A 27,711-nucleotide genomic window follows, 5' to 3' on the forward strand; every position below is an offset into this window, starting at 1 on the left:
AAAGGTTAAAAGTAATTATATTATTAACGACATATTATGTGACTGCAACCAAAATCAAAGCGTACAACTTTTATCTCTGTATCATCTTCTAATACGGTAGATACAGGTTTGTCTGTACAATACAGGTTTGTCTGTACATGGAAATGCTCCTACATGACGATCACCGAATTGGCGACACTTGTTTAGTCCTGGTTTACTTTGTTTATTTATTCATTCATTCATTCATTCATTCATTCATTCATTCATTTCATCAAGCATGAACTAGATAACAGATATAAGTATAAACATGATTACGAATACATGAAATGGATAGGAATACAAGGGAATATTAGGACAGGGACGGTAGGCACGCTGGTAGCTTATGCACACCCCTTACAGACCTCTTAGTGAGGCTGATAGTAGACAGGCTAAGGTTAAAATTATGGGGGTTTGGGGAAGAAACCACCGTGACAGGTTCCAGGCACTGACAACTCTGTTTAACTCCGGTAAACAGAGTTAAACAGAGTTTAACGGAGTTAAATCTTTCATTTGCTCAAAACTTCTGAATTTGCCCCGTGAAGTAATTCACCCAACATAGATAAACATGATGCTGAGGTGCTGCGCAAACGCATCCGCAGCCTTCCGGATCACCTCAGAATCGACGCAACAGGATCTGTCGCCCTCCGGCTGCCTGAGGGTGACCGAAATCACCCCGCCTTCTGCAGACCAAACGAGGGGCGAGAGAAACACGGAAACGGCGGGTTCGGCGGAGGAAAGTCGAGGGGGAGAGAGAGAGAGAGAGAGAGAGAGAGAGAGAGGCGGCTCCGGAGCCGACGTGGTCCCCTCAACCGTAGTTCCCAGCCTGCCACTTCCTGCCCGCCTCCAGCCAGGCCAGCGGGCTTCCCCGCCCTCGGCTCCTCCCGTCGCCGTCCGCGCGATTGCTTGGCTGTCGGGAGGCAAGATCGGTCCAGCGGGAAGGCGCCATGGCGCTTCTGGAGCCGCTAAGCGGAGCGCAGCTGAAGCGCCTGGAACAGCACACCTACAACGCGTCCGGGCGCTCGCTGCTGGAGCCGCCGCTGCAGCATTTCTGGGTTTGGCTGGTGGAGCGCACGCCGCTCTGGCTGGCCCCCAACGCCATCACGCTCGCCGGCCTGGCCTTTACCGTCGTCCCGTCGCTGATTCTCATGTACTACTGCCCTAGCGCCACCGAGGAGGTACGGTTGTGCACGCCGGGGAGGCTCGCCTCCGCCGTCGCCCTTCTGGATGCGCGCTTACTTCTGGTTTCGTTTCAGCCTTGTCCCGCTTGGGGGAGGCGGCCGGGGGTGGGGGGGACATTGCGGATGGCGGAGGGTCAGGTTACCAAGTGAAAGAAAAGCCTGGGCCGCCCTGGGGTTCAAATTCCAGGGGTTCAGCCCGTCCAGCTTATTCAGCAGATACTCCTACAGATCGGCGGCAGCGTTAAGATCTGTGCGTACTTGGGATACTATTCTTCAACTCGTGAGCTTTCGGGGAGTCTTGCGGGTCTCTGTCACGCACGAGAAAGTCCCCTCCCGGTCGGGGCAAGAGGAGACTTATTGTTGGCCAACGCTGCAGCTTTGTCGTGAGAAACATGATGGGCTGGAGACCAGTGTGGGCAGATTGGGCTGAAAAAGATCTGAGTTGCTTGTCGTAATTTTTTTTTTTTAAAGAAAATATTCGTGTCACCTGGGAATTTGCGGAAATTGAAGTAGCTCAACAACAGTGTGCCGTGTGCTTGTGTTTAGTTATTCGTTAGACTTACAACATGCCTTTCCTGTGCTAAGGCATTTATTTATTTGTTTGTTTGTTTGTTTATTTTACTTTGTCAAGCGTCTATAAGATAACAAATATAAGTATAAACATGATTATGAATACAGGAAATGGATAAGAATAAGTGGGGACAGGCACACTGGTGCACTTATGCACGCCCCTTACAGACATCTTACCAATAGGATGAGGTCAACAGTAGACAGTCTAAGGTTAAAGTTATGGGGGTTGGGATGAAACCAGACAGGTAGAGCATTCCAGGCATTGACCACTCTGTTGCTGAAATCATATTTTCTGCAATCGAGTTTGGAGTGTTTGGAGCAGTTTTATCTTAAGTTTGTATCTATTGTGTGCTAGTGTAGTGTTGCAGTTGAAGCTGAAGTAGTCATTGCCAGGTAGGATATTGTAGCAGATAGTTTTGTGTGCTACACTCAGGTCAGACCAAAGGAAGGATTGGCACTTTGGATTAGACTTTGAGAAAAGTCACAGTATGTACAGGTTTTGAGCCAAGGTGGCGCAGTGGTTAAATGCAGCACTGCAGGCTACTGCTAGATCAGCAGTTCAGCGGTTCAAATCTCACCGGCTCAGGGTTGACTCAGCCTTCCATCCTTCCGAGGTGGGTAAAATGAGGACCCAGATTGTTGGGGGCAATATGCTGACTCTCTGTAAACCGCTTAGAGAGGGCTGAAAGCCCTATGAAGCGGTATATAAGTCTACTGCTATTGCTATTGCTATTTGAGCTGTTTGAATAGAAGCTAGGAAAGGGCTGATTTTAGACATTTGCCTCTTTGAAAAAGAAATTTTCTTCATATGCAAAACAGGTTTGTATTTGCATGATACACATAAAGATACAATTTCCTTTTTGTGGCATTTTCACTGCTGGTGACTGCATAGATATGTTAACTTCTCAACAACAGTAAGGAAGTGGATATTTGTTGCTGCTGCCGCAGCCTCCTTTTTAAAGTTCCCAATCTAGTTTCCTTCCTTCTGGCAGTTTCTGATAGTCTGTATCTGAGGACTAACCAGGTCTGACCCTGTATGATTTTTCAAGATTGACTGGATTGTAGTCCATGGTGCATATTATTATCAGCCGAATCTGCTGCGGAATGAAGGCCTCTTGACTGAAGTTGGTTTATTGTATGTGTTCAATTTCCATAGCTGCCCATCTCAACTGTTGGTAATGTACCATGCTAGTCTACTTTGGATTGGTGAATAGACGTTGTTCCACTTTCCAGACTTGGCTCAGAAACAGTGACTGGCCCAAAGGTGTCCAGCTGGTTTCTATGCCCAAGGGAGGACTAGAACAGGATCTCCTTGCTCATGCTTTTTAATAAGCGAGATAAACTGCAGACTAGGTTATTAGCCTTGTTCTTACTGAGTGCCTTATCATTCCCTGGTTTTGTAACAAACCTACTTTAAGATACAATGTGCTGAAGACAAAATAGTGATTAAAGGGGAATGTTGTAACAGATGTTCAAGGCCACTCTGTGCTTATTATGCTTATTGGATGAGGATGGTGCTCTCTGAGCTTGCTTGTTTTTCAAGTTTACTTGTTTTTCTTGCAGATGTTTCATTACCCTAACTAGGTGATACAACAGTACAAAAATACAACTTACAACAGTTCATTTAGTGAGTGTTCCAAGTTACAACAGTACTGAAAAGTGACTTATGACCATTTTTCAGCTATAATCTTTGTAGCATCCCCATGACCATGTGATCAAAATTCAGACACCTGGCAACTGACTCATACTTATGACCATTGCTGTGTCCCAAGGTCATGTCAGCACTTTTTGCATGCAGTCAATGGGGAAGCCAGATTCACTTAACAACTGAGTTACTAACATCAACTGCAGTGATTCACTTAGCAATTGGGGTAAGCAAGGTCGTAAAAAGGGGCAAAACCCACTTAACAAATGTGTCGCTTAACAACATAAATGTTGGGCTCAATTGTGATCGTACGTTGAGGACTACTTGTACTAGTACTAGCATTGATGATGTTACCTAGATAAGGTAATGAAACATCTGCAAGAAAACAAGAAAACTCAGAGAGCACCAAGGACACCTCATTTCAACCCTGAGCTACAAATATCCCCTCTTATCGTTTCTATATATTTGTTCCAGGCTCCTCCTTGGGTGTTCCTCTTTTGTGCATTAGGACTCTTTATTTACCAGTCTCTGGATGCGATCGATGGAAAGCAAGCCAGAAGAACAAATAGTAGCTCTCCTTTGGGAGAATTGTTTGACCATGGCTGTGATTCTATTTCAACAGGTAACTTTTTAATTAGTTTAGTCTTGCATCATGGACAGATAAGAGTTGGAAGGAGGTCTTTTAATCTAACCCTTGTAGACTGTTCCCCTACAAAATATAGGATTGCTTCTCACTGTGAATTCAATTCATGCCTTCCTAGGGAACTTCAACAAACCCCATTCTCAAGTCCATCCTACAATTCTTCAGATGTAAATGAAGCCACCTTAATACTAGGCCTGTAAATTGCTTGCAGGTGGAATTGAAACAGTGCTTTGATGTGGGGGGAGCATATAATACCTGTCTGCAGGTCTTTAAATCATAAGTGACTTTTCCCAACATGTAATGGCAACTCCAGAGGGCTGCATTGGGGGAGGAAAATAGCTGTTTCTGAGTTTCCACTTGCTATGTGGGTACCCATGCATACTCCAGATCCAGAGGATGGAACAATTGTCAGCATTCAGAGCCACCCAGAAAAGTAGTCCTTTCATCCTGTGGAACAAATATTGTTTCTGGGCAACCAAAGAAACTTCTCTCCAGCATTTTCATCTAAAACAAGGGTGAAATTTGTCTTTCAAAAGGTAAAGCTTTTCCCTGCTCAATTGTGTCTGACTCTAGGGTGTGGTGCTCGGTTCCACCACAAATGCGCGAACAACAAAAGCGCGCCTAACTAAACCACGGTGACAAAACCGCGGTGACAAAAGCGCGCGACAAATGAGCGACGAATTAGCCCTGAAGCGCGCCGACAAAAGCGCACCGACAGAAGCGCGCTGTAACGTAACCCTAAACCTAACCCTAAACCTAACCCTAAACCTAACCCTAACCCTAAACCTAATCCTAAACCTTACCTTAACTTAAATTGCGCTTCTGTCGGCGCGCCGTTGTTGGCGCGCTTTTGACATCACGGTTTTAGCGGCGCGGTTTTGTCGGCGCGCTTATGACGTTTGCGCTTTTGTCGGGTCACGGTGGTGCTCATCTCCGTTTCTTAGCTGAGGGAGCCAGTATTGTCCAGAGACACTTCTCTGGTTATGTGGCCAGCATGACTATACCCCCGGGTGCACAGAACACTGTTACTTTCCCACTAAAGTGGTACCTATTTAGCTCCTTGCATTTGGATGCTTTTGAACTGCTGGGTTGGCAGGAGCTGGAGCTCACCCCATCACACAGCACTGGAATCTTGAACCTAGCTGTCAGCTTTCCGGCTGACAAGCTCAATATCTTTAATTGCTGAGCCATCACACCCTTTGGTTTTTTAAAACATTTAATTAATAGAATTTCTCACAGGTGGGATATTTTAAAAATGTCCTAGTAGGAAAAGCAATTTGAGAATGGAACCACTTATCAAAGACAGACATCTGATTGACATACTCTAAACCAGTGGGGCTATTCAGCTGGTTCTACCCAGTTCAGGTGAACCAGTAGCGGTGCTGGTGGGAGGCTCCGCCCACCCACCCAGATGTCATCACGTCCCGTTTTTTGATGCTCTGCGCATGCTCAGAAGGTCCGCACGCACTCACATTTGCAAACCAGTAGCGAAGGTAACTTGATTTCACCCCTGCTCTAAACAATAGTAGGCATACTCCTACACAAAATTGGAAGTTAGATCCAGGAGCCAAAATATTATCTTCCAGTTCTATAAACTAGCTCAATACGTATGAAGTAAAATGGGTACAAGTAGGGTGGTAATTTTTTAGATTAAATGAAGATCATATTAGCCACAATTCCTGGAATGCAAAGATACTTTTTATGGGTGCTCATTTTTTAAAAATACATGGTGTATTTCAAAAAGCAGGGATAAGAAAACACACGGGGTTTCTAAGATGGGATTTACTAGTAAGTGCAGGGATTCCCCCCTCCCCGCCCACACTTAATGTACTTCCATTTTACTTATCAATGAAAAGTAATTACTCGTTGTACTCAAAGTCTTAATTTATATATATTCTCCAAAACAGCTCTGAGATATAACCTAACTTAATTGGCCTTTTCAGTATTCGTTGGTGTTGCAGCCTGTATTGCAGGTCGTTTGGGAACAAATCCAGACTGGCTCTTTTTCTGTTCCTTTACTGGATTATTCCTGTTTTACTGTGCTCACTGGCAAACCTATGTCTCGGGCATGCTCAGATTTTGCAAGTAAGTGGATGCTTAGATAACTGAATTTACAACTTATCTTAAGAAAAATTTCCTGTCGTCCTCAATTGGGACACCAGTTTTTTTTCCCCCTGTAGGAAAAATGTTATTTGGGAATTCCATGCTGAGTTAATAGTACATCAGATACGATGATGATACTTCACAAAGTAGTTTGAAAGCTATGAAGGTTAAGTGAGGAGGATCAAAAACTTTGCAGGAAAAGTTGTGAGCACAAACCCTGCTATTGCTTTCAGCTAGCATGGTTGGAACAAAAAAGGGGATGAAAAGAGCCCTGGTGGCGTAGCTGTTAGAATACAGTATTGCAGGCTAACTCTGCCTAAAGCAGAGTTCAAACCTGACAAACTCAAGGTAGACTCAGCTTTCTATCCTTCCAAGGTCTGTAGTGAGGATCCAGATTGTTGGGGGCAGTATGCTGACATTGTAAACCACTCAGAGTATGCTGTGAAGCACTATGGAGTGATATATACAATCTAAGTGGTACTGCAATACCTTCAAACAGAGAACAGTCCTCTGTTTGAAGCAGTGGTGGGTTACGACTGGTACACCCTCATACGGGCGTACCAGTGCCTGACAGGAGCACTGGGTACCATTCCGGTACATATTTGAGCTCTTCAGGGCTTCCGTGCATGCACACAGAGCATACGGCACCTGTGCAACGCTCCGCCAAGCAGCTGGAGCATCACAGAGACATCACAGATGGCAAGTACGCATGTGCGTGCTGTGCATATTCATGTGGTGGCCGCCGGGCTCCCTTGCATCATACCGGTTGCAACAGGATCCGGAACCCACCACTGGTTTGAAGGTATTGTCATTTGAAGGAACTGTCTGGCTTGGATTTAATCCCAGTTTAGGTAGAAGACTATGAAAAGAGAAAATAGGCTTACTAGTATCCAGCAATTAGTATTTGGCCAGCAGCAGGCAAATAAGTAGATGTGAAGCTTGGCTCACATATCCCAAGTTATGATTTCTTAATCACAATTTGTGGAATGTATCAGGATTAGTTCAATTTACGCTCATCATAAGGCACAAAGCACAACATGGATGTTGTTTTATAGTGCAGGATAAGGCATTCAATTACTTTTATATTACACTTAGCACACAGGTAGAGCTTAGGTAAATTGGTGCTTTATCTGTTCTCCTTTGATGTATAAATCACCGCCCTAAAGTGGGTGTTACATTCCAGCTTTGGATGTGTAATGTTTTTGTTTATAATCCCAATTCAAAATTTCAATTGATTATAATTCAAGTTTGATTTATAACTGCCAACTTTGTTCCAAACAGCTGGTTTTTAAACTAAGGGAGTTTAACTTGATTTTCTTTAATAAAGCTCTGTCTTCATGCTGCATAGTAAACAGTTCTGAAAGGTAGAGTAAAACTAGTCTTTGATATGGCACCAAGCTGATGATTTAAAAGTAAAAATAATTATAATATAATTCCATTTCTTCTTCCACCTCCCCCTTTAGTTGCTGGCTTTAAATTTAGCATGTTAAGTACTGTATTTTCAGAGTATAAGACGCACCTTTTTCCCTCAAAATAGAGGCTGAAAATCTAGGTGCATCTTATACACTAAATGCAGCATTTTTTGCCTCCTGAAACACTGCCTCCGTCACCAAAATGGCTGTGCATAGCTTTTAGGAGGCTTATAGAGTGCTCCTGGGGGCTGGAGGAGGGCAGAAATGAGCGAAAAATGGGCAGTTAGTTTGCTCAATTTTGCCCCCCCCCCAGCCCCCAGGAGCACTCTTCAAGCCTCCTAAAGGCTATTCATGCCCTTTTTTCAAAAAGAAACAGGCCCCTTTTTGCGAAAAACGGGCCATATTTGGGAGGTCTGCAGAGTGCAAAAACTTTTTTTTTTAATTTGCCTCTTCAAAATCTTGGTGCATCTTATACTCCGGTGTGCCTTACGCTCCAAAAAATACGGTATCTTTATTTTGCTATAAAACGTTTACTTTTCTACTTTTTGGGAGCCCTTTAATAGTGCAAAAGCAGGTCTCAACTGCTCAAGCATCAAGCATCTAAAGCTGCAATTAGTTTCTAGTTCTTTCACAATAAATAAATTTACATCTTACTTTGGATAGGAGGAGATAGTGATGCTTTATTTATATTCCAGCCATTATTTCTGCCACTTTATACACTGAATTAGGAAAATATACTTATAAGAAATAAAATAAATTATTCAGCTACTTTCATTATTGAAGTTCCCTGATGTTTGCATTTATTTTAGAAAAATAACCTATAACCTTTGGTAAATGATTTCCCATTCATGAAAGCAATAAATCACTGCAGAGCAAAACATTTTCTTTCTTCTTCTTCTAGAATTGATGTAACTGAATCTGAAATAGCCATAATGCTGATGTTTTTGATAAGCTCATTTGGTGGAACAAGAATATGGGACACAAAGGTAAGTCAATATACCTATAGATTTGAATATATTTTCATATCTCTGAAACATATTGGTATTAAGTGATTCTAAGTTTGCATTTTGATGAACATTGATTTTTCTTCCCTTTTAAAAATAGGATACTTTTAAATGTTTATTGTGACATGTCTTTTCCCATGTGGTCCAAATATATTGTCACTTCTGCACTTGTAACGTGCTTTCTGGTGCATGAGTTTAAAACTACATAAAGAAAAAAGACTCAATATATTATAATTAAAGTTTATATTCAATCACTGCAATTATTTAAACGTATGGTGTTCCATAATACTTCCAGTTCTATATTCATTATTACGTATGTGTTGCCAGCTGACCATTGTTGTTATTCAACAAACCATGTAGCATTCAAAGGTGTACAGAATGTACTGCTTTAAGTCAGGGGTGTCAAACTCGATTTCATTGAAGGCCACATCAGGGTTGTGTTTGATCTCGGGGGGCCACGATGGGCATGGCCAGCTCAACGTCATTCGTGTTGGGGGCACCTGTGGTGGCCTGAGTGGTCTGCCAGTGAAAATGGACTTTCGAGCTCCATTTTTGACTGTGATGGCACCCTGCCAGGGAAAATGGAGCTTGTGAAGGCCTCATGCGGCCCTCATGAGCTCCATTTTCACTGTCAGAGGCACTGTGGGCTGGTCCTTTGCTGTTTCCAGGGCCAGGCCCGCAGGCCAGATCTAAGCACCCTGCAGGCCAGATCTGGCCCCTGGGCCTTCAGTTTGACACCCCTGCTATAAGTCTACAGGATGTATCTCCCTTTTATTTTCTGAAAACTTAAGAGCAAATTATGCTTCTGCTTGCAAAGCTGGACTATTTTTGCCAATATGTTAGGGTTTAGATTTACAGAAAAGTAATGAGAGAACTACTATTCAAAGGAGGCATGATCTAGGGTGACCTCTTGAAAATACTGACAACTATGTCCACTAGATATGATTTTCTCAGGTTGGATAAATCTGATCATTTTATGGTGATATCTTAGCCTCTCTGGATTTTTCAACCATTTAGAAATCCAACAGACTGAGTAAAAAAAAATATTAACTGCATTGTAAGGCAATAATGAAACCATTGCACAAGTATTTATATAGGTACAGTATACACTTTCAATATTTTACATTTATAAACATTTAAACAATTTGTAAGCATCACTTACCTGGCTTTACTCTTGAAACTGATTTAATATTCTGGCATGTTTGAATTATTGAATACCTGCATGAAACAAATTCAGGGTTCAAATGTTATTACTGAAACTTTTCAAGTTTTCTTTTGGAAATGAATTTTTTCCTCCCTGAAGCTACAGTAGACAGTTAAACTATTCAATTTAAAATCATCTTCACAGTACAAATTATTTTATTGGAATAATGGATTATTTAAAATACAGTAATCTTGGAAATAGCAATTTAGGTAATTTTGTATTCTGAAATGTAACCTACTTGGTTACAGGATTCATTTATTTTGCTTTTCTTTTTAACCTTGTGCTGCCTCTTGGAAGTTTCCTTCAAACTACAGTTGAATAAGAAAGGTAAATATTTATGCTAAGTTGTATTAGCTAGAATATATGGATAAATACAGTCTAAGCAAAATGGGCAGATGCTATTGGCATTTCCCGTGATGTTTACCTCTGTATAGAACAGTAAACCTAAAGGAACTAGTCATTTTCTGGAAATATAGTCGATGGTATATAGGTAGTTCACATTCAGAAGCCATTCAAACTTACAATGATCTTACAATTCCACTGAACAAGGAGACTTAAGAGCAGTCCTTGTAGTTGAAAAAAAATCACAGCATCCCTGTAATCACAACTGCAACTCGAGCATGAGTGTTGAAGCATCCCAGGGTCATGTGGTCATCATTTCTAACCTTCAGTTCCAGCTTCTGACAAGCGGAGTCAAAGGAGAAACCGGCAGGAGGTTGCAAAAGGGGATTACGTGACATTGTATCTTAATGACTGCAAGGGATTCACTTAACAACAGCAATTGGAAACTATTCAAATTGTCATTGTAAGTCAGAACAGTCGTGTAACATTGCCCTTTATGTATGCTTCAATTAGCAACAGAGCTGCTGCTCTCAATTACTGTTGTTAAGCAAAGACTACCTCTATGCAATCAGTTCAAGTTGCTTAAGAATATTTTCTTTCTTGATTCCAAATTCTGTCATATACTGTATAATTGTGAGAGAGTTGAAAGAATAGTGTCTGTGTGCCCCGTCCTTCAATCATAATCTGGGATCGATAATAGAATGTATGGATGTGAGTGGCATTTGCTTATAAGTGAAGGGAATTGAATAGTTCAGATAAATTGCTAAGTTTCAATAGTTGCGGAAAGTTTTAAACCTTTTAAATGAGCATTTTCTTTACTAGATCCCTCTGATCGAACTAGAGCTGAAGACATTACCTATTGCTGGCTTATTGGGTGGGGCAATATTTTCAAGTTATAATTATTTCCGAGTAATTCTTGGAGGAGGTGTGGGGAAGAATGGTTCTACAATAGCAGTAAGTATTTGTAAGATTTAATTGTTGGGTTAATGCAAATCTTAATATTAATGCTTAAGCAAATAGTTTTTGAGTGCTATTGTGTGTACTCATTTTTAGAAAGCCTTAAATCCAATATTCACTGTGAAATGTACTAATAAAATTTTGGTATAGCTTGAATTTATAGCTTCATATTACAAAGAAGTGGAAAGAAGATAATATAGCAGCTATGAAGTTTCTAGATCAGATTATTTGTTTAGTTCTTAAGTATCTCTGGAATTCTGGCTCACTCTTGCTAAGAGCTTTCAAAGCAGAGGCAATCAAACAACTTAGCAAGCAATTTGATAAGCCCTTTTTCACTTCTACCTGATGCAAAAGCCAAAATCCTTTTTAAAGGCTTTAGTGAACTATTGGGACACACTAGCTTTTACTCTTCCAAACAAAATTCAACTTTCTGAAACCACCACTTGTTCAGCAATTGTTCAAAGTGATAGTAGTGATGAACAAGGAGGACCTACAACCACCCTCAGAGTTTTGGCTGTCACTCTGTCCCTACAGTCATGTGATCATAATTCAAGTGCTTGGTTACTTGGTTCACAATTACATAATCATAGCCAGCCACTCTCACATGTTCTCCATTTGCAGTCTTTCCTGCCAGCTTCCCACAAGCAAATCAATGGGGAAACTAGCAGAAGGTTGCAAGTTGCACCTGTATATCACTTCCACTGATTTTTCTCATTGGCACTATAGATTATGAATGGGCCTGCTCTGTAACAACCCCCACCTGCCTATTCTGTGTAGCAGCCCCCCAAAAAACTGGGCTTGGATCCATAACCTACTTGTGGCCCGTACCAGCCCACATTCCTACCTGAATCTCCCACTAGACTGTCTGTATTCAGAAGCACCTGTCCGCAGGCTTTGCTGACCTACTTGCATTGATGTGTCCATCTGTAGTACTCATCCACCCACCTGCAGCTCTTATCTGCCAGGTTCTTGCCTAAGACTTGGGTCATTTGAGGTCTTCTCTTAATGGTACCCAGTCTCTGAGTTATGATAGCAAATAGGATGCAGGCAGTGATGCCTTGATTTAGGAATGCATTGCTTAATTGTGGAAATTCTGATCCCAATTGCCATCATAAGCTTGCCTCCCACATTTCTTAGGAGTTAAACTGTTCTGGGAGATTCTCCAGCTGTTTCTAAAACCATTTGGAAGCTTCAAATGATGAAAAAAGCACCTTGACCAATTCCATCTTCCAGTTTGAAGAGATTATCCATTAAATTCTGGGTGAATTCTAAATTCTGTCCCAAAGGTACTTTTTCAAGAAGCAAATGGACCTTCTGGTTTTTCTTTGAAAACATTTCACTTCTTGGTTGAGAAGCAAAATATCTTCAAAGAAAAACCAGAAAGTCCAGTTGCCTCTTGAAAAAGCACATTTGGGACAACCATGACTTGGATAACTGGGAATCTCTATAGACAGTCAAAAATCTGGTTTAATATTTAAAGGTCTAAATCACAGAATAGGGCAGATTTCTTCCATATGTTTCTTCCCACATGCAATTTTTTGTAAAAATAGATTTGATTCAAATTCAATAGATCATATTGTTTTGTAGTTTCTTAGACCTATTATATTTTTGGTATTGCTAATTATTTTGTAATTTATCTATTATATTTTAACATCAAATTATGTTTACTATTATTATTTGAGCTATAGAGAGAAATAACAGAACATACCTTATTTTAAAAAAATACATAAATGTCTTTATGTATTTCAGGGAACAAGTGTTTTATCTCCAGGCCTCCACATTGGTCTAATTATTACTTTGGCAGTTGTAATCTACAAAAAATCACCAACTCAACTGTTTGAAAACCATCCTTGTCTGTATGCCTTAAGTTTTGGATTTGTATGCGCAAAAATTACACAAAAATTAGTGGTAAAACATTCTTTATATTTGCTATACATACAAAATGTTTATCTGATGTAAGCCAAATATTTTAACATATTAAAGAATGCTACAAATCAACGTTAATTTGATATTAATAAAAATGTCAAACTAATACTGTAGTTTGATGCATATTCACCCAGAAATCAGGCCCTTTGAGTTCAGTCGAGTTTATTTCCAAATTAGTGTGATTAGGATTGTAGCTAATGTGGGCAAATTGAACATGTTTCTTAAAAACTACCTAGAATATCTAGAATATGATGATCATATATACATTCATTTTAAAAAGTGGACACTCACTACAAATTATAGTTTATTAAGACAAACAAACAAAACAACGAATGGTTTCATGGTTTTTGCCGAAGCAAATACCTGCAAAACAATATAGTTTCAGATTTAATTATTAAGGCCACATTTACCAGAAAGTCCACTGGACAGACAGCAAGATGAATTAGAAAGTATGTATTTACTCCATGTAAATCCAGTTTTAATTAACATTGAATTTATATTGTATATTACAATTTCTATTCTGCATCAAGCTTATTAAAGTCTGTATCTGTGATTAAGTGAGGAGAGCCACTACCAGCAAACAAAATCTGTTTAATATTTTTTGTAGTTTTTATTGTTATTAAGAAGTGAATTCTTGCTATTCTTACTGAGTGTACATTTTAGATCAATTTGAATAGTTTTTAATTTTATAGCATTCAAATGTCTCCCTTACGAGTTGATAGTACATTGCAAAAGATTAAATAGGATCTAAAAAGTCTTAATTTATAATCTAATTTCTGTTTATAGGTAGCACACATGACAAAAAGTGAGATCTATCTTCAAGACACAGCATTCATTGGACCAGGCCTCTTATTTCTAAACCAGTACTTCAGTTGTTTTATTGAGGAATATATTGTTTTATGGATTGCACTGGTAAGTAAGTGTGTTGTATTTTTATGTATAAGATTACACATAATGATTGGTAATTTGAATTTTGTGTGGATTGTCTAATTTATAAATCAAGAACTGAAAGGTACAAAGACATATATTAGCTTTATTTGTAACAAGGCATCTTGATGAGGAAAAGGCAAAGATGGTTGTGCTCCTTAAATAATGGATAGTGATTCTTCCAGAGAGGCAATAGAGGAAAAGAAAATATAGAATTAATCTACCTTGAAAATGTGAATCCCTTGTCTTAAAATAGCCTCCTCAAAGTTTATAGTTTTATAAAGAAAATAAGTTGCCATTCCTTATCTGTCCAAACTATGCTGGAGTTTATCCAAAGTAATATAAATTTAGACAAAATGACGTCCTGAAGAAGAACTAAGATTATTGGATCATGTCAAAACATTAAATAAAAACAAAATTTAAAAATCTTTAAATGTCTTTTTAAAAGACATCAAAAGACATAAACTAAAAGAATCAGAATTACTACTGAAAGTGATTGTGAGTTGTCAGTGTAGTCATGAAAGGATGAATGATAGATGTTGATTGTGTGCGATACTGGGATAGGAAACCCAATATCTTTACAATATTCCTAGAAACTCTATGCAATGAAGCATAATTATCCAAACATGTAGGAGATAGAGTAAATAAGAATACAATTAACATGCATCCTTTCCAATTGCTCCCCTGAAAACTGGCATACCAACAGCCTTACTGAAATATAACAAATATTTCCCATTTGAGCAGACCTCAACCATTGTAAATGACAAAAGAATAAAGTGAAGTCTTATTTCTATAGTCATTTCTATAACTCATTGGGGATGGAGTTCCTATCTGATGAGAAATCTGGCACAAATAAAAAGATGCATTGAAAAAGAAGCTTTGACCAGAAACTAGTTGTTTTCCTTGAATAGGTACTGGTGAAAAAAGTTAACATGTATCAGACGCTAGACTCTTAACTTTTTGAACATGAAATTATCCAGCTGCTATGTGAGGAAATGTTTGTAGAAATTCTATCATACCATTAGATGATATGAAAAAACTCATGAAAATGAATTATTTTCCCTAATTTCTCAGTGAAGATAGACAGGCATCTCATATTTTTTTCATATAATCTGTGTATTACCATTTTACATTTATACTTATCAACGTGCTTTTCAGCCATAGACCACATTCCTTTTGTCTCCCATTTAAATCTAGCTTGAAGCTGCTTAACTTTAGGGCTTATTTGTTTATTGCAGGCAAGAAAGATTCTAGCAGGCTTTCTTGTCTTCTTTGGGAATACCCTTAAGCTCAGTTTTCCAGACTCTTCTATGGAGAAAAAAGTAAGGGAAAAGGTAGAACATAGAGATAGAGAAAAAAGACTTGCACCATATGATGATTTAGGATTTAATGTTAACAACTGTTAGTATGGATTAGTTTCCATTCATAAAATGCATTGTTTCCAAATGTGTAGGTTTTATGGGATTGAAACGTACCAATATATTTACATTTATTAATTCAATGCCAACTCAGAAGGGAAGGCAACCATTGTCTTTTCATTTTCATTCATTCCTCTGTAATTTACTGGATGCAGTTAGACTTCTCTTCCTGGGGGATGGAAAGGAGGGAAAATTAAAGTTCTGGAGAAAGATGTATTTTCTATAATTGTACAGAACAGTAAAATATTAAAAATAGAGCAATTCTCACTTGATTGGTAACTTTTTTCCAATTGGCTTTATATGAGTTTAAATTATTTGCTATACCCAATAGTAGGATAAAAGGAAGAATTCTGTTGTATGCAATAGCTGCTGTAATATTAACTTGTAAGCTTTCCCCCCTTTCTTCATCTTTAGTTCATCTCGTTGTTTGATTTGCTGAGATACTTTACTGGAATATGCATACAGATTGCTGCTCATCTTCACATACAAGTCTTCAAGCTCTCACCTCCTCAAGCTCTTGAACAGGTTCAGAATCATAATGAGTGACTTATAATTAAATGTGAAGAGAAGTAGGGAGAAATCTTGATTTATGGAAAATATTGTTTTTAAAGAAATATAAACCTGAAGGCTTTTAAGAAAACCAAATATATGAAGGAGTTCATAATATGAAGGAGTTCATAAAATTTCAAATTATACTAAGACATATAGTTATCTTGATGAGAATCATAGAAACTTTTGTTAAAAAATCTGTGTACTTTCTGTTTGTATACACTTATGGTTGAAAGTCTAATGAAGGTAATCACTAGCATGGTCTATTCCATTAATGTATTTGACTTTTTAGGAGAGTAAATTTACCATTAGTATATAGTACAAAAATTACATAATAGCTCATTGAACATTCTGTCATGTCTCAAGCTTTCAAGAAATTGGCTAAAAATGTAACCAATGTAGTTAAAGAAATCAGTGATCAAAAGGATATTGTATTATTTTCAGGCTGACCAAACTATAGTTTGTAGTTTTACTTTCAATTAAAGTTTGTGGTAGACAGAAACATTTAAACATTTTCCTCCCCTGGCATCTGACACTTACCCCTGAGCGGTAGTGCTCAGCTTACAATGGCAATTGGAACCTGAATTCCCATTAAACAATAGTCATAAAGCACAACATTGTCACTTAGCAACAGAAGTCCCTGGCATTACTAAATTGCATTGGCTGCAATTTTTGACCAGTTTCTTAATAGACTTTACTTGTGGGGAGATGGCAGGGAACATCAAAAAACATTATCATATAATCAGAGATGCTGCAATGGACAGAAATATAAGGAGCAATCTTAAGTACCATTTGTTCAGTGCCATTGCAACTTTGAATGATTGCTGAATGAATGGTCATAACCCGAGGATTACCTCTATTTGCTTTTCATCGAATGAAAATATGGGATTAGATGCCCTAGTTTGCTATTTGCAAATTGTAACTTCCCAGACAGCTGTTTATAAAAAAAGAAAATTTGCGAGTGGTGTGGGAAGAGTAACAACTGCAACGAGCCTGCATATTAGAATGAAATCCATCTTTTTTAAAATGTGAAGCTATTCCATTTTTGAGCATAATCTGGTCCATTACATTTAAAACAACAAAAAATCTATTTTCATTTACACAAATGTGTTACAAATACATTGGGATTATATACCTGCATTTTTAATATTATACATTAACATTTTTAAATATTATTTTGCATAGCCAGCAATACATATTCTTCCTTTTGAACGTTTAAGTCTCTAGAAAAACTTACAACTAGTTCTTTTCCTTGTGTTGTTAAATGATAGTTTATTTTTCATGCAACCCTGAGGTTTGTTAATTTATTAATTTATCTTTCAAAAATTATTCTTAGGTTATGGAAAACAAATATAATAATGTAGAAGCCATCTAAGCACATTTAACAGAAATTATGCTTGATTTCAGAAAATGTGTTTCATCTTAGTTTTGATACTATAATAAAAACAGTTGTAGGGTTTCTACACTTTCATAAGAGAATCAATCCCAAGCGGCCACTTCCCTATATATGAAGTAAAAACATTCCAATCTGCATCACTAATTATTATATCTCTCTAGAAATTAGAAAACCCAACAGAATTATAAGAATAATCTATTACCTTGACTTTTAAATGAAGCTTAAATAAAAAGTTTCATAAGCTATTATATAAAAATTACATTTGCAGATTCAGTTGAAAAATTGCCATTATGCAACCATGGTGAATTCTATATAGAAAACCAGTACTTAATGCAATGGCATCATGATAATTAGTAAGTGCCAAACCTTGATATTTAAATATAATCAAACATTTCAAGCAAATTTTGGTGAAAAATGAAAGCAATATAATTGATATTTTTTTAAAAAGATCAGATGTAAGTCAAACACAATTCTAAATTGCTTTAACTATTCCATAACTGTGTAAATACTGCATTTGTAATGTTTCAATGTTTTTGAACTATGAAAATGTAAATTACCTTTTCAAATTTTGATTCGCAACCTCATTGAATCTGTCTTGTAGTATTTCAATGGATGATAAGAAACATTTCATTTCAAATTTAATGCTTTCTTACTTTCTATTCAATAATCACTCCAATGGTACTTGTTTTTTATTAAATTACATAAACCAATATTTTCAAAGCACTAGGTTTGATGTATCAATTTATTAGCCCATAACTTTTCCTTCAAATAATACATTAGTATATTAATACCTTTAAATTATTACAATACTAAATCTGGAAAACATACAATGTAATAAGATAAGATTGTAAGGAATTTGTAAACAGATTGTTCAATTCTTATGTTAAAGCACTTTACTTCTAATGTGTGACTGATTTTCCCCCACCCCCAGCTTTTAGGACTTTTTCATTTTGACTTGAATTTCCAATTCAGCTAATGGACTTTTGTAACCACTGTGCCTAACTAGGGATAAGTCTACAGTATAGATATTTTGAAGTTTACAGATACTATCATAACCCATACATTTACATTTGTAATTTGAAAATGAAGGGAAAAAAAGTATGTTAAGGTAAAAGAATTATATTGTGAAAAATGAAAAAAACAGTAATTGTTATTATTTGTTGATTTCTTTTGTAACAATGAAGTATTCAGGCACATGTAATTTTTAACATGGAATGTGAAACAGTCTCTTTTTTCTTCTCACAATGGCTAATGTGTATAATTGTATCATATTATTTAGGTACAAGTTGTTTCTCCATTGAACCATCAGTATAACATGGACTGAAGAGATTTGCGAACAGTTGCCATCTCTTGCTGTTGCTGTTATGAGAAAGAAAGAAAAATATATTGATCAAATGCAACATTTTGTATCAGTTCTCTTAGCTGGTGAATTATAAACAATGTTTACTTTTTCTATTTAAGTTGTTGAAGTTTTCATAAATCAGTATTAATACTTACTGTGTCCATCATGATTTTCTTTTGCCACATGGACATTTCTTTGCGAAGTTCACTTTGTGCCCCTGCTAAAAGACTTTCATGAGTCTTTTCCATGTCTTCCATACTCTAAAATTAAAATTCACTTCCATGACAACCAGATAATAATTCACATCAAGAAATCTCTTGCATTTGCAAAGTCAAAATATAGACTAAACCTTCAGAATGCTTAATATTTTGGGAAGCATAATTTTGTAAATATGGGAAATGTTAACCTTAGCAAGATAGCTAGAAAGATAATAGAAAAATCACTGCATGCAACATTTATGTAATATATGAAGAAAGTTTGAAAGTGGAACATAGTTGAGATGATACATATTACATAAGAAATTTGTCCAGGAATGAAAATGGGATGATGGATAACATTATCAACACCAGTATGTTATACTAGCAATGTTAGACTGATCACAAAATTACATGATGGAACAAAAATTAGTAGAAATTTGACAGAATAGTTAAAGAAAGTGGTAACAAATCTAAATAGTTAATATCTAGTAGTAGTAATGACTTTCATTTTAAAGCATAAAAGTATTACTGTGGCTTTAACCATATTATATATGTTGTGCAAGTAATATTGCACATCATATATACTTCAAGCACCATTATGAAGTTTTAACTGAAAATTACACATTCAAATGTGAACTTGATAAAACTATGTGCAATTTGATTTTAAAATGACCTTTATAAACTGCTCATACAACTGCTTAATTGTTTTCAGCCTTTGACTTTGAACTATTCTTGCTTGCTGGAAAGCTTTCTGTTGTTGTCGAAATACATTCTGAAGGAGAAAAAAGTATAATGGTTAATAAGTTGGTATAATTCAATTATAGAAATTTTCTGTTAACAAAAGACATCAGGAATAGACTTACTCCAAGATGCATGATACTGCATATTTTAAGTTTCAAAATTCTGTGCGTAAACCTGAATTCAACTTGAATCTCGATGTTCAAGTTTATTTTGGGAAAGAGATTATTTACAAAACAATTTGGACAGCTAGTTTTAGACTCAGTTGTGGCAGAAAGGAAAATTGAACATTTCTGACCTATCTAGTAACTGGCCTTAAATCTCAATTGTTTTTCGTGGTTAAGCAAATCTTATAAAGTACCTGACTTTGCTAAATTTACTTGAATTTCCTGCATGCTGGGGGAACAAATATTTTCACAAAGTTAGTAATGCACGCAATTCTGTATCACTGAATATTTCATCTTTGGTTATTGAATGATAATTTCTCCTATACAAGCCATCTTCAACATACAATCACAATAAGGACCAGTATTTCCATTGTGGTAAGCAAGGTGGTTGTTAAGTAAGTCACACTAATTTTATGTCAGTTAACTGAATCACTGCAGTTAAGTGAATCACAGTCATTAAGTGAATCAGGTTCCCCTCATTGACTTTGCTAATCAGAAGCCCAGCTGTGAAGGTTGCAAGTGGAAAACACATGACATGGGATGTTGTGAATGTCATAATACATGCTGGTTGTTAAGTGCCTGAATTTTGATCACATGACCATGGGGAGGCTGTGATGGTTATAAGTGAGGACTGGTTGTAAGTCACTTTCAGTGCAGTTGTAACTTCGAATAGTCACTAAACGAATGCTTGTAAGTTGAGGGATACCTGTATCGCAGGAGGAAAAAGAAGTCAGCATGATATAGCAATCTGGTTAGTATAATAGAAGAAAACAAACCACTAGCTTTTCTTCCTGTTCCTCTGCTTTCTGTATATCAGCATCCCATTGTTGAAATACATGTAGGAACTGCTGAGAGTACTCCTGGTTAACCTTTTGCCTGCAATATATTTTTAACATTACAAAGAGTGCAATATGTAATATCTTGTAAAATAAATCCACAGGAATATGAAATGGTGACTTTAACAGACTAAATTGCATGCTTGAGGGTACTCCTGGAAGTTGCAGACTTTAATCCTTTAAGTATCAACATTGTGGCATTTTAAAATATTGTAAAACTAAAAAATGAAAATCAATGTTTTTAAATGTTTATTTTTAAATTCCTGAGTTAATGTAATCCAGATTCACTGACATTATGTGTAATCCAGATACCAAAAAAAGCAGCTAGGATATTTCTCCAACGGGTAAGTTTGTTTTTCAGTAAGCAAAATAAACAAAATTTAATCATAATTTACAGGTAGTGGTCATGTGACCTTATTTTCAGCACTTGGGAGTCACATTTATGGGGTTTGCAGCATCCTGCAGTCAAGTGATCACAATTTATGTTTTTGTAGGAAACTGGCATTTACTGGCAAAAACTAGCCTATAGTAAACAATTAGTTCACTTAAAACTGTGTTCATTTAATGATCATATGGTTTTGCTTTATAATGTGTTCACTTAATGACTGCTGCAAACGAGTTTGTAAAATGAAATCGTCACATTGTGGCTGACTTTACAATAGTGTCGACATGACCAAAATTGCAAGCTCAATTATAGTCATAAGTCAAGGACTAGCTGTAAAGAATTAAGTAATTATTTTCCTGTGAAATATATATTACTCTTGAACTAACTGACCTTTGCTCCTGTTGCGTTTTCCAAACAAATTCTATTTTCTGGTTGCTTGTTTTAAGGGAAGCCTTTGTATACATTTCTAATCTTTTTCTTTTAGCCAGAAGAGCTTTGTTAATATCCGCTACAGTAAGAGAATAGTTTTTAGCAAGTAGGTTTAACACTTTGTAATAAATCCAAACATTACTATAGCACCTTTTCAGACTATTTTGAGTATTGTAATACTGTAATACTTTCAATAAGCCAGTATACTGATAAATACTGAGTCATTAACATTATCAAATGGATAAATTCTACTACAATACCAAACCGTGCTGTAGACACAATATGTACTAATGTACAATGATCAACAGAAAAAGCAGTAAAACAGGATTTCGTTACAGTTCCACTTTATCCTTGGGTGAAACATTTTCAGTAAAGCCATTTCACAAGTTTAACTTAGCTTGAGAACCAAACTGAAACTGCATTAATTACAATTTAAGAATATGCTTTTATTAACATTGCGCCTGATTAAAGTTTAAATGATTGTGAGTAAATTATATAATAAACTACATATAACAAGAAGCAATATCTTCTGGGGGGAAACTTGATGCACATGAAGACCAAAACTTTGCTACAGACCATCATACTATTAGGTGCAGAGAAATAAAAACAAAACATAGATTTTAGATTGAATAAAAATGGTAATTCAATGTTGGCTATCAATTTTGAATATACTATGTATGTTTACCTACTACTGATGTTGCACTTCAAATATTAATATATTTGCACGAGGCACTGCAAGAGAAGCAAGCAGGCCATGGAGGTAGCAAGAGGAATATGGAGAGGCACGTAACTTTCTTTCCGTCCCAAGACACCAGCTGGGCCAGCTGCAGCTGATGCCACTGCTCTCGTCGTCTCCATGGCCAGCTTGCTGCTCTTGCAGCGCCTCACGCAGCACACTTAAACTTAGCGTGCTTCACAATGAGGGAGATGGCATCCCCTCCTCCTCCTCCTCCTGGAGCCATTACAATGTGGAGCATCAGCTGCAGCCGGCCCAGCCAGTGTCTCTAGGCGGAGAAAAATCATGCATCTCCCCCAGCAGCTAAAGTGCACACAGGACTAACAAGGGACTAAAAAAGACAAATAGAGGGGCACTTCATTTCTGCTTGGAATACGGAGCAAGTCTCCATCTGCTGCCACCACCCTTCTCTTCTCAAAGTAGGTGAGGAGTGAGTGGGAGGGGAGGACGAGGGGTGGGGCCAGCCAGTGGTGGGATCATCCGACAGGGAGCCGCAGCAGGGGGACAAAAGAACTTTGTTTATTAGGGAACTATGTCAAAAAAATCCCCCAACCCTTGCTTGTTTTTAGAAATGGGAGAGAGAGAGAGGGAGGGAGAAAGAAAAAGAGAGGTGAAAAAGATGAGAAACCCAGAGGGGGAAAAGAAAGATGAGAGAGACAGAGATGGGACAGAAATGAGAAAGAGATAGGGAGAAAGATGAGAGAAAGAGATGGGAAAGAGATAGGGAGAAAGAAAGATGTGAGAGAAATGAGAAAGATGAGGGAAGGAGAAAGAGATGAGAGAGGAAGAGAGAGAAAGAGATGAAGAAGAGAGAGATGACAGAGACAGACATACAGAGAGATACCTGTTTAAAGGAAAATACAGAGAGCCACAAAACCTGGGTAGGCAATGGCCTGTGTGGTGTGTGTGTGTGTGTGTGTGTGTGTGTGTGTGCCATGAGTGATGTCAAGTTGGCCACGCCCACCAAGATTTTTTGGCTCCTGGTGTTTTCTTTTCTGTGGGAAATGGGTCCAAATGGCTCTAGTATTTAAAGTCCCAGTGACCGACCCAGATACTATATTGCAATATTATCCTGCGACACTTATATTCACCCTCATGCATGTATAATAATAGTTATATGAGTATTTTCCAAAACATACCTCCAAATCGTTCCAGCATATTCTGCACTTCTCCCCTATAAAATAGATTAATTTTAAGAGTAACTTCTGTACATTAAGAAAATTTATATTTTTCATATTGTTCTGTAGCAACAAAATAGATTTAATATAGCATGACAATTACAGTTAATATACACCCACATACTAAATATATAAAACATGACATTTTAGTAAAACATGTTGACAAAATCAGTACTGTGAATGGCACCTACCAATATTAAAAAATACCATAAAATAGAGAAAAATACAGAGATATTAAATGAAATAATTGAATACGGTACCTGTCAAGAAATAATTAAATAGCAGTATTATCTTCAAACAATGGTTACTGAATTCCTGGGTTCAATTAACATTCAGCTAATTCTGAACCAAGCAATCTGATATTTGTAGCCTTTATATAATAATAGCCAAATCACTGTTAAGTACAGTATGTGACTGGCTTTCTGTATTTAGTATGTGTGTATTTTATTGCAGCCACCTTGTCTGAACTTGATGAGAATCATAGGATCAAAGGGAGGATATTCAACAATGGTATTTTATTTATAGCTATTGCTAGTATGCTAATCTTTTTTTGCTTTTCATAAAAGTAATTGTGGAAAATTAAAAAACCCTGAATCAAATTTTGTAAAGAGAGGAGGCAAAGTTTTATTTAATAAATTCAGTAGTTCGTATTTGGCTTACTATTAGTTTATTTACTTTACTATACAAAAAAACAAAAACAAATGGATCTTTGTCAAATCAAATTTGGATTTCAGGTTCCAATTCTATAATTTTTTTCTTAGAAGCAACTCACACTTAATTCAGATAGATTTATTTTCTATTTTTACTGTGAAAATAATTGTGTTTTTCAATTACAATATATTTGCAATACAGAGCTATTTTAATATTCTAAATTAAGTTATACAGGTAGTCCTTGTGTTACAAAGGCAATTGGGACTGGAATTTCCATTGTCAAGTGATACAATCGTAAAACATGATGTCACATGACCGCTTAGAAAAAACAATTGCTGCTATCCACATTGGTCTTGTTAGGCAAGACTCATGGATGGTTAAGCAAGAACTTCCTTGCAATTTCCTGCTGGCTTCCAACAACCAAAATCAGTGGGGAAGCTGGTAGAAAATTGCAAGTTTTGGTAGCTTGCAAGCAGGCTGGGAGATAGATAAGAGCTGCTGCCAGGTGGGGAAGGATATGCAAGCGGCCAGGGAGACAAAATGTTAAGTGCAGCAAGAGTCCAGGAGGTTGTGTAGACAGTGGTGTGGGGCAATGGCATGTAAGTGAGGAGACTTACCTGAGCAACTTGTGATTTCCCCTGCTGGCTTCCTGATTTTTGTGTATGAAGCAAACAGAAATGATCACAAATTGCAATCACATAACTGCCAAAGCATGGAAACATAAGTGCAAATAAGTTGTCAAGTACCCAAATTGCGATCATGTGACTGCACAGGTGCTGGAATGGCTGGAACTTAGAGTCAGCCATAGTCACAACTTGTCCAGCATCATTGTAACTTCAAATGGTCAATGAATAAGTGGTTGTTAACCAAGCACTGCCTGTACCTAGGTATAACTTGCTAAAATCTCTCATATATCTAATATGGAGCTCAGCATATCTGGTCTGAGAAAATCAGGAAAATGTGTTGGTTGTAGGTATCTTCTGTATTTTTGTAATGTAATGTGTATCCAGTTTTGCACCACAAATATGGTAGTCCTATTCTATTCTATTAGCATTTATTAGATTTATAAATTCTGTTCTGTGTGATGGTTGTAAGTCAAATATCCAATTCAATTCTTAGTACAAAGAGAAGCTTTGAATGCTTGAAATTTCTCACATTGGTAATTTTTTAATCCAACCCAGTAATTTAACAAATTCTTAATTAGGTTTCTATGTACAATAAAGGCAATCTATTTAAATGTGCACACATAGACGTTTTTTGCAATGCCATCTTACACTCACCTGACAATCTTTCTATGCAACATCATCTCCGAGTTGATATACAAAAAATTAACAGTGTTGCCAAACTTGTGAAAAAATGTATACATTTGCATTTCTGATTGACTACTATAACTATAGCTGCTCATATACTGTATAATTACATTTAATATAACATCTGTGCATCAAAAAAGTGAGTGAGAGAGCAATTTACCCAACTTCATCCTCAACTCCCTCATGAGGAGTTACTGGTCTTTTCTTCCCATGTTTATCTATCACTGGAGCTTCATCTTTATAGAAAAGCAAAACATAAATTTAATTAACTGCATCACCAGGAAAGATGAAAAAAACAGATCAGTATTTACTATTCCTTAGTATTCCTCAAGATGTGTGAATCTCTCCAACTACTAAATGCATCTTGTGTCCACTCCAATGCATGAGGCAATTGAAGCTGTGACATGGTAATTACACTCACTAATCCAATCATATTTTTGATACTCAAAGCATATCCAGTTTGGAAAGACTGTGTCCAATAATTTTGGTATATAGTAAGCTTCTATGGAGTAGAGTTTTATGTTTAAATTGCCTTTATTTATCTTTTTGTTTTTAGTGCAACAAACTATGATAGCTACAACTTGGGAAATTACTATATATACACTTCAGAGCTCTTAGTGTTTTGAATTAGGATATGAAAACAGTTCAAATGCCTCTAAATCACTAAAAGTATAACATAATTCTGCTATTTCCACTCCCATAAGCACAACATGAATACAATATTTCTTTAAATAAATATCTATCCAGTTGTACTGGTTCACAACTACATGATTGTTGATAATTGTTTACTCTACTTTCCATCTCTCAAAACCTATCTGTAGATAAATTTCACATGACAGATAATTGAGTTTCTAAACAATGGATATATGGTGTATTAGTAGGGTTTTTAATAATTAAGCTGACTACTGCACCTTCTCTAATGTCCTCGTCAGAACCACTCAGATGTTTTTTTAGGTCATCTTCAAATTTATAGACATGTACAGCTGCACTTTCCTGTGTTCGTTTGGCTATTTTCCCTGTGGATTTTCTTCCTGATGGTGCCATAATTTTCTAAATGCTGTAAAATTTACATAAATACACATCAACAACTTTCAAATGTCACGTTTGTTTAGTTAAATCTGAATTCATAGTACTGTTGTATCTTTTTGTAAAGCTATCGTAATTGGAATTCACTGTTATGTCTCTTACGTACAGAATTTCTTATACAAACACATTTTTCACAGATGAAATTAGTGTGAGGTTATCACAAAATACTGTCTGTTTTGAACTCAACCATTATATATAAAACTACTATTTCATGATGCAAATTCAACTGAATAAACCAACCTCATAAATTAACAACCTAATTTAAGTAAACTGCAAAAACAAATTAAAAAGTACTATTTTATTATTATTCCAACTTTATAGATTTTGTTTGTTTCTGTATCAAATTTAAACTGTTGGCTCATTAAAGTTGTTTGTGAATCAGTTGCAAGTCTCAAAATGTGATATCATGTTTCAATATTTAAATAATGTTAACTGGAAAGTCCAATATGCTAGAAAAGAGAAGTCCCTGTTGCTAGTGAGACTTTAAAAACCTATCACCAGAAACTTCCTTTTATGCTTTTAAGCATCAGCTAAAGAAGGAGGACACACTGTATTGTCAAGATTATTGTTCGGCATTTTCTTTATTACTCTGGGACTGGCTGTTGGCAACTTAGGTGTACTATATAATAACTATATACACATGAAACACCGACTGAAACAGAGACACAGTAATGGGTTTTTTTTAGTATCAAGGCTGTCTGTAGGTTTAGGATTTTATTTGTATTAGACTGTAAAATTCTCTATACATTATTGGCCTGTGTTACCGACGTTAATAATTTGGGATTGGATCATGCAGGCTGAAAGTCTACATATAAATAAAACTCTGGGAGAGGTTTAATAAATGCGATGTAAGCCTTTTTTGAGTATCCCATTTCCTTAATCGGCCCATCTTTTCCTTCGCTCGTCCTGGAAGAGTCTCTCCCCTGGAGATGTGCTCCTTGAGAGGAAAAAGGACCGCGCAAAACTCTCTCTCTGCTCGCCCTTTCAAAGCAGCTGCTGCCTCTTTATTTCCCGCCAAAATCACCTCAGAACCGAACCGGCGGCCCCGCTTTCTGATCGAGCTGATCCCTCTCCCGCCCGCATACCAGGCCAGCAGCAGCCACCGACCGCTCACACACGCACTCCACACCTAGGTTATGCCTCCCGCCCCAGCCCGTCGCTCTTGGTCCCCGCAAAGAGGAAAGAAGACCCGAGCTGAGGAGAAAACACACCGCCCGCGCCAGGCTCTCGCTCTCCTGGAATCTTCCCCGCCCTTTCTTCAAAGGTCCGGTCTGCGCTTGCGTCAGAGAGAGCGGCGGCGAGAAGAGCCCACGTGGCTCGCGAGGGAGCGTTCCTGACCGCGTGCAGTTACAGCGGTAAACGAA

General features: G+C 37.2%; 2 protein-coding genes across 2 annotated transcripts; one reads left to right on the plus strand and one right to left on the minus strand.

Annotated features, from left to right (window-relative positions):
- The first annotated feature begins 860 nt into the window (after positions 1-860).
- Positions 861-18,788, plus strand: CHPT1 (choline phosphotransferase 1). Its single transcript, XM_032221014.1, has 9 exons — positions 861-1,193; positions 3,886-4,033; positions 5,998-6,139; positions 8,471-8,555; positions 10,942-11,073; positions 12,826-12,984; positions 13,789-13,914; positions 15,762-15,872; positions 18,572-18,788. Exons 1-9 carry the CDS (start codon positions 963-965, stop codon positions 18,614-18,616), a joined length of 1,179 nt encoding a protein of 392 aa, XP_032076905.1. The 5' UTR covers positions 861-962; the 3' UTR covers positions 18,617-18,788.
- SYCP3 (synaptonemal complex protein 3) lies at positions 16,182-26,593 on the minus strand. Its single transcript, XM_032221015.1, has 8 exons — positions 26,173-26,593; positions 25,422-25,497; positions 23,262-23,296; positions 21,348-21,465; positions 20,513-20,612; positions 19,505-19,603; positions 18,790-18,894; positions 16,182-18,651 (listed from the first exon to the last, which is right to left on the minus strand). Exons 1-8 carry the CDS (start codon positions 26,303-26,305, stop codon positions 18,598-18,600), a joined length of 720 nt encoding a protein of 239 aa, XP_032076906.1. The 5' UTR covers positions 26,306-26,593; the 3' UTR covers positions 16,182-18,597.
- Between the last annotated feature and the right edge of the window lie 1,118 nt (positions 26,594-27,711).

Source organism: Thamnophis elegans, chromosome 7 (genome assembly GCF_009769535.1).
Source record: "Thamnophis elegans isolate rThaEle1 chromosome 7, rThaEle1.pri, whole genome shotgun sequence".
In the NCBI taxonomy this organism is placed as follows: domain Eukaryota; kingdom Metazoa; phylum Chordata; class Lepidosauria; order Squamata; family Colubridae; genus Thamnophis; species Thamnophis elegans.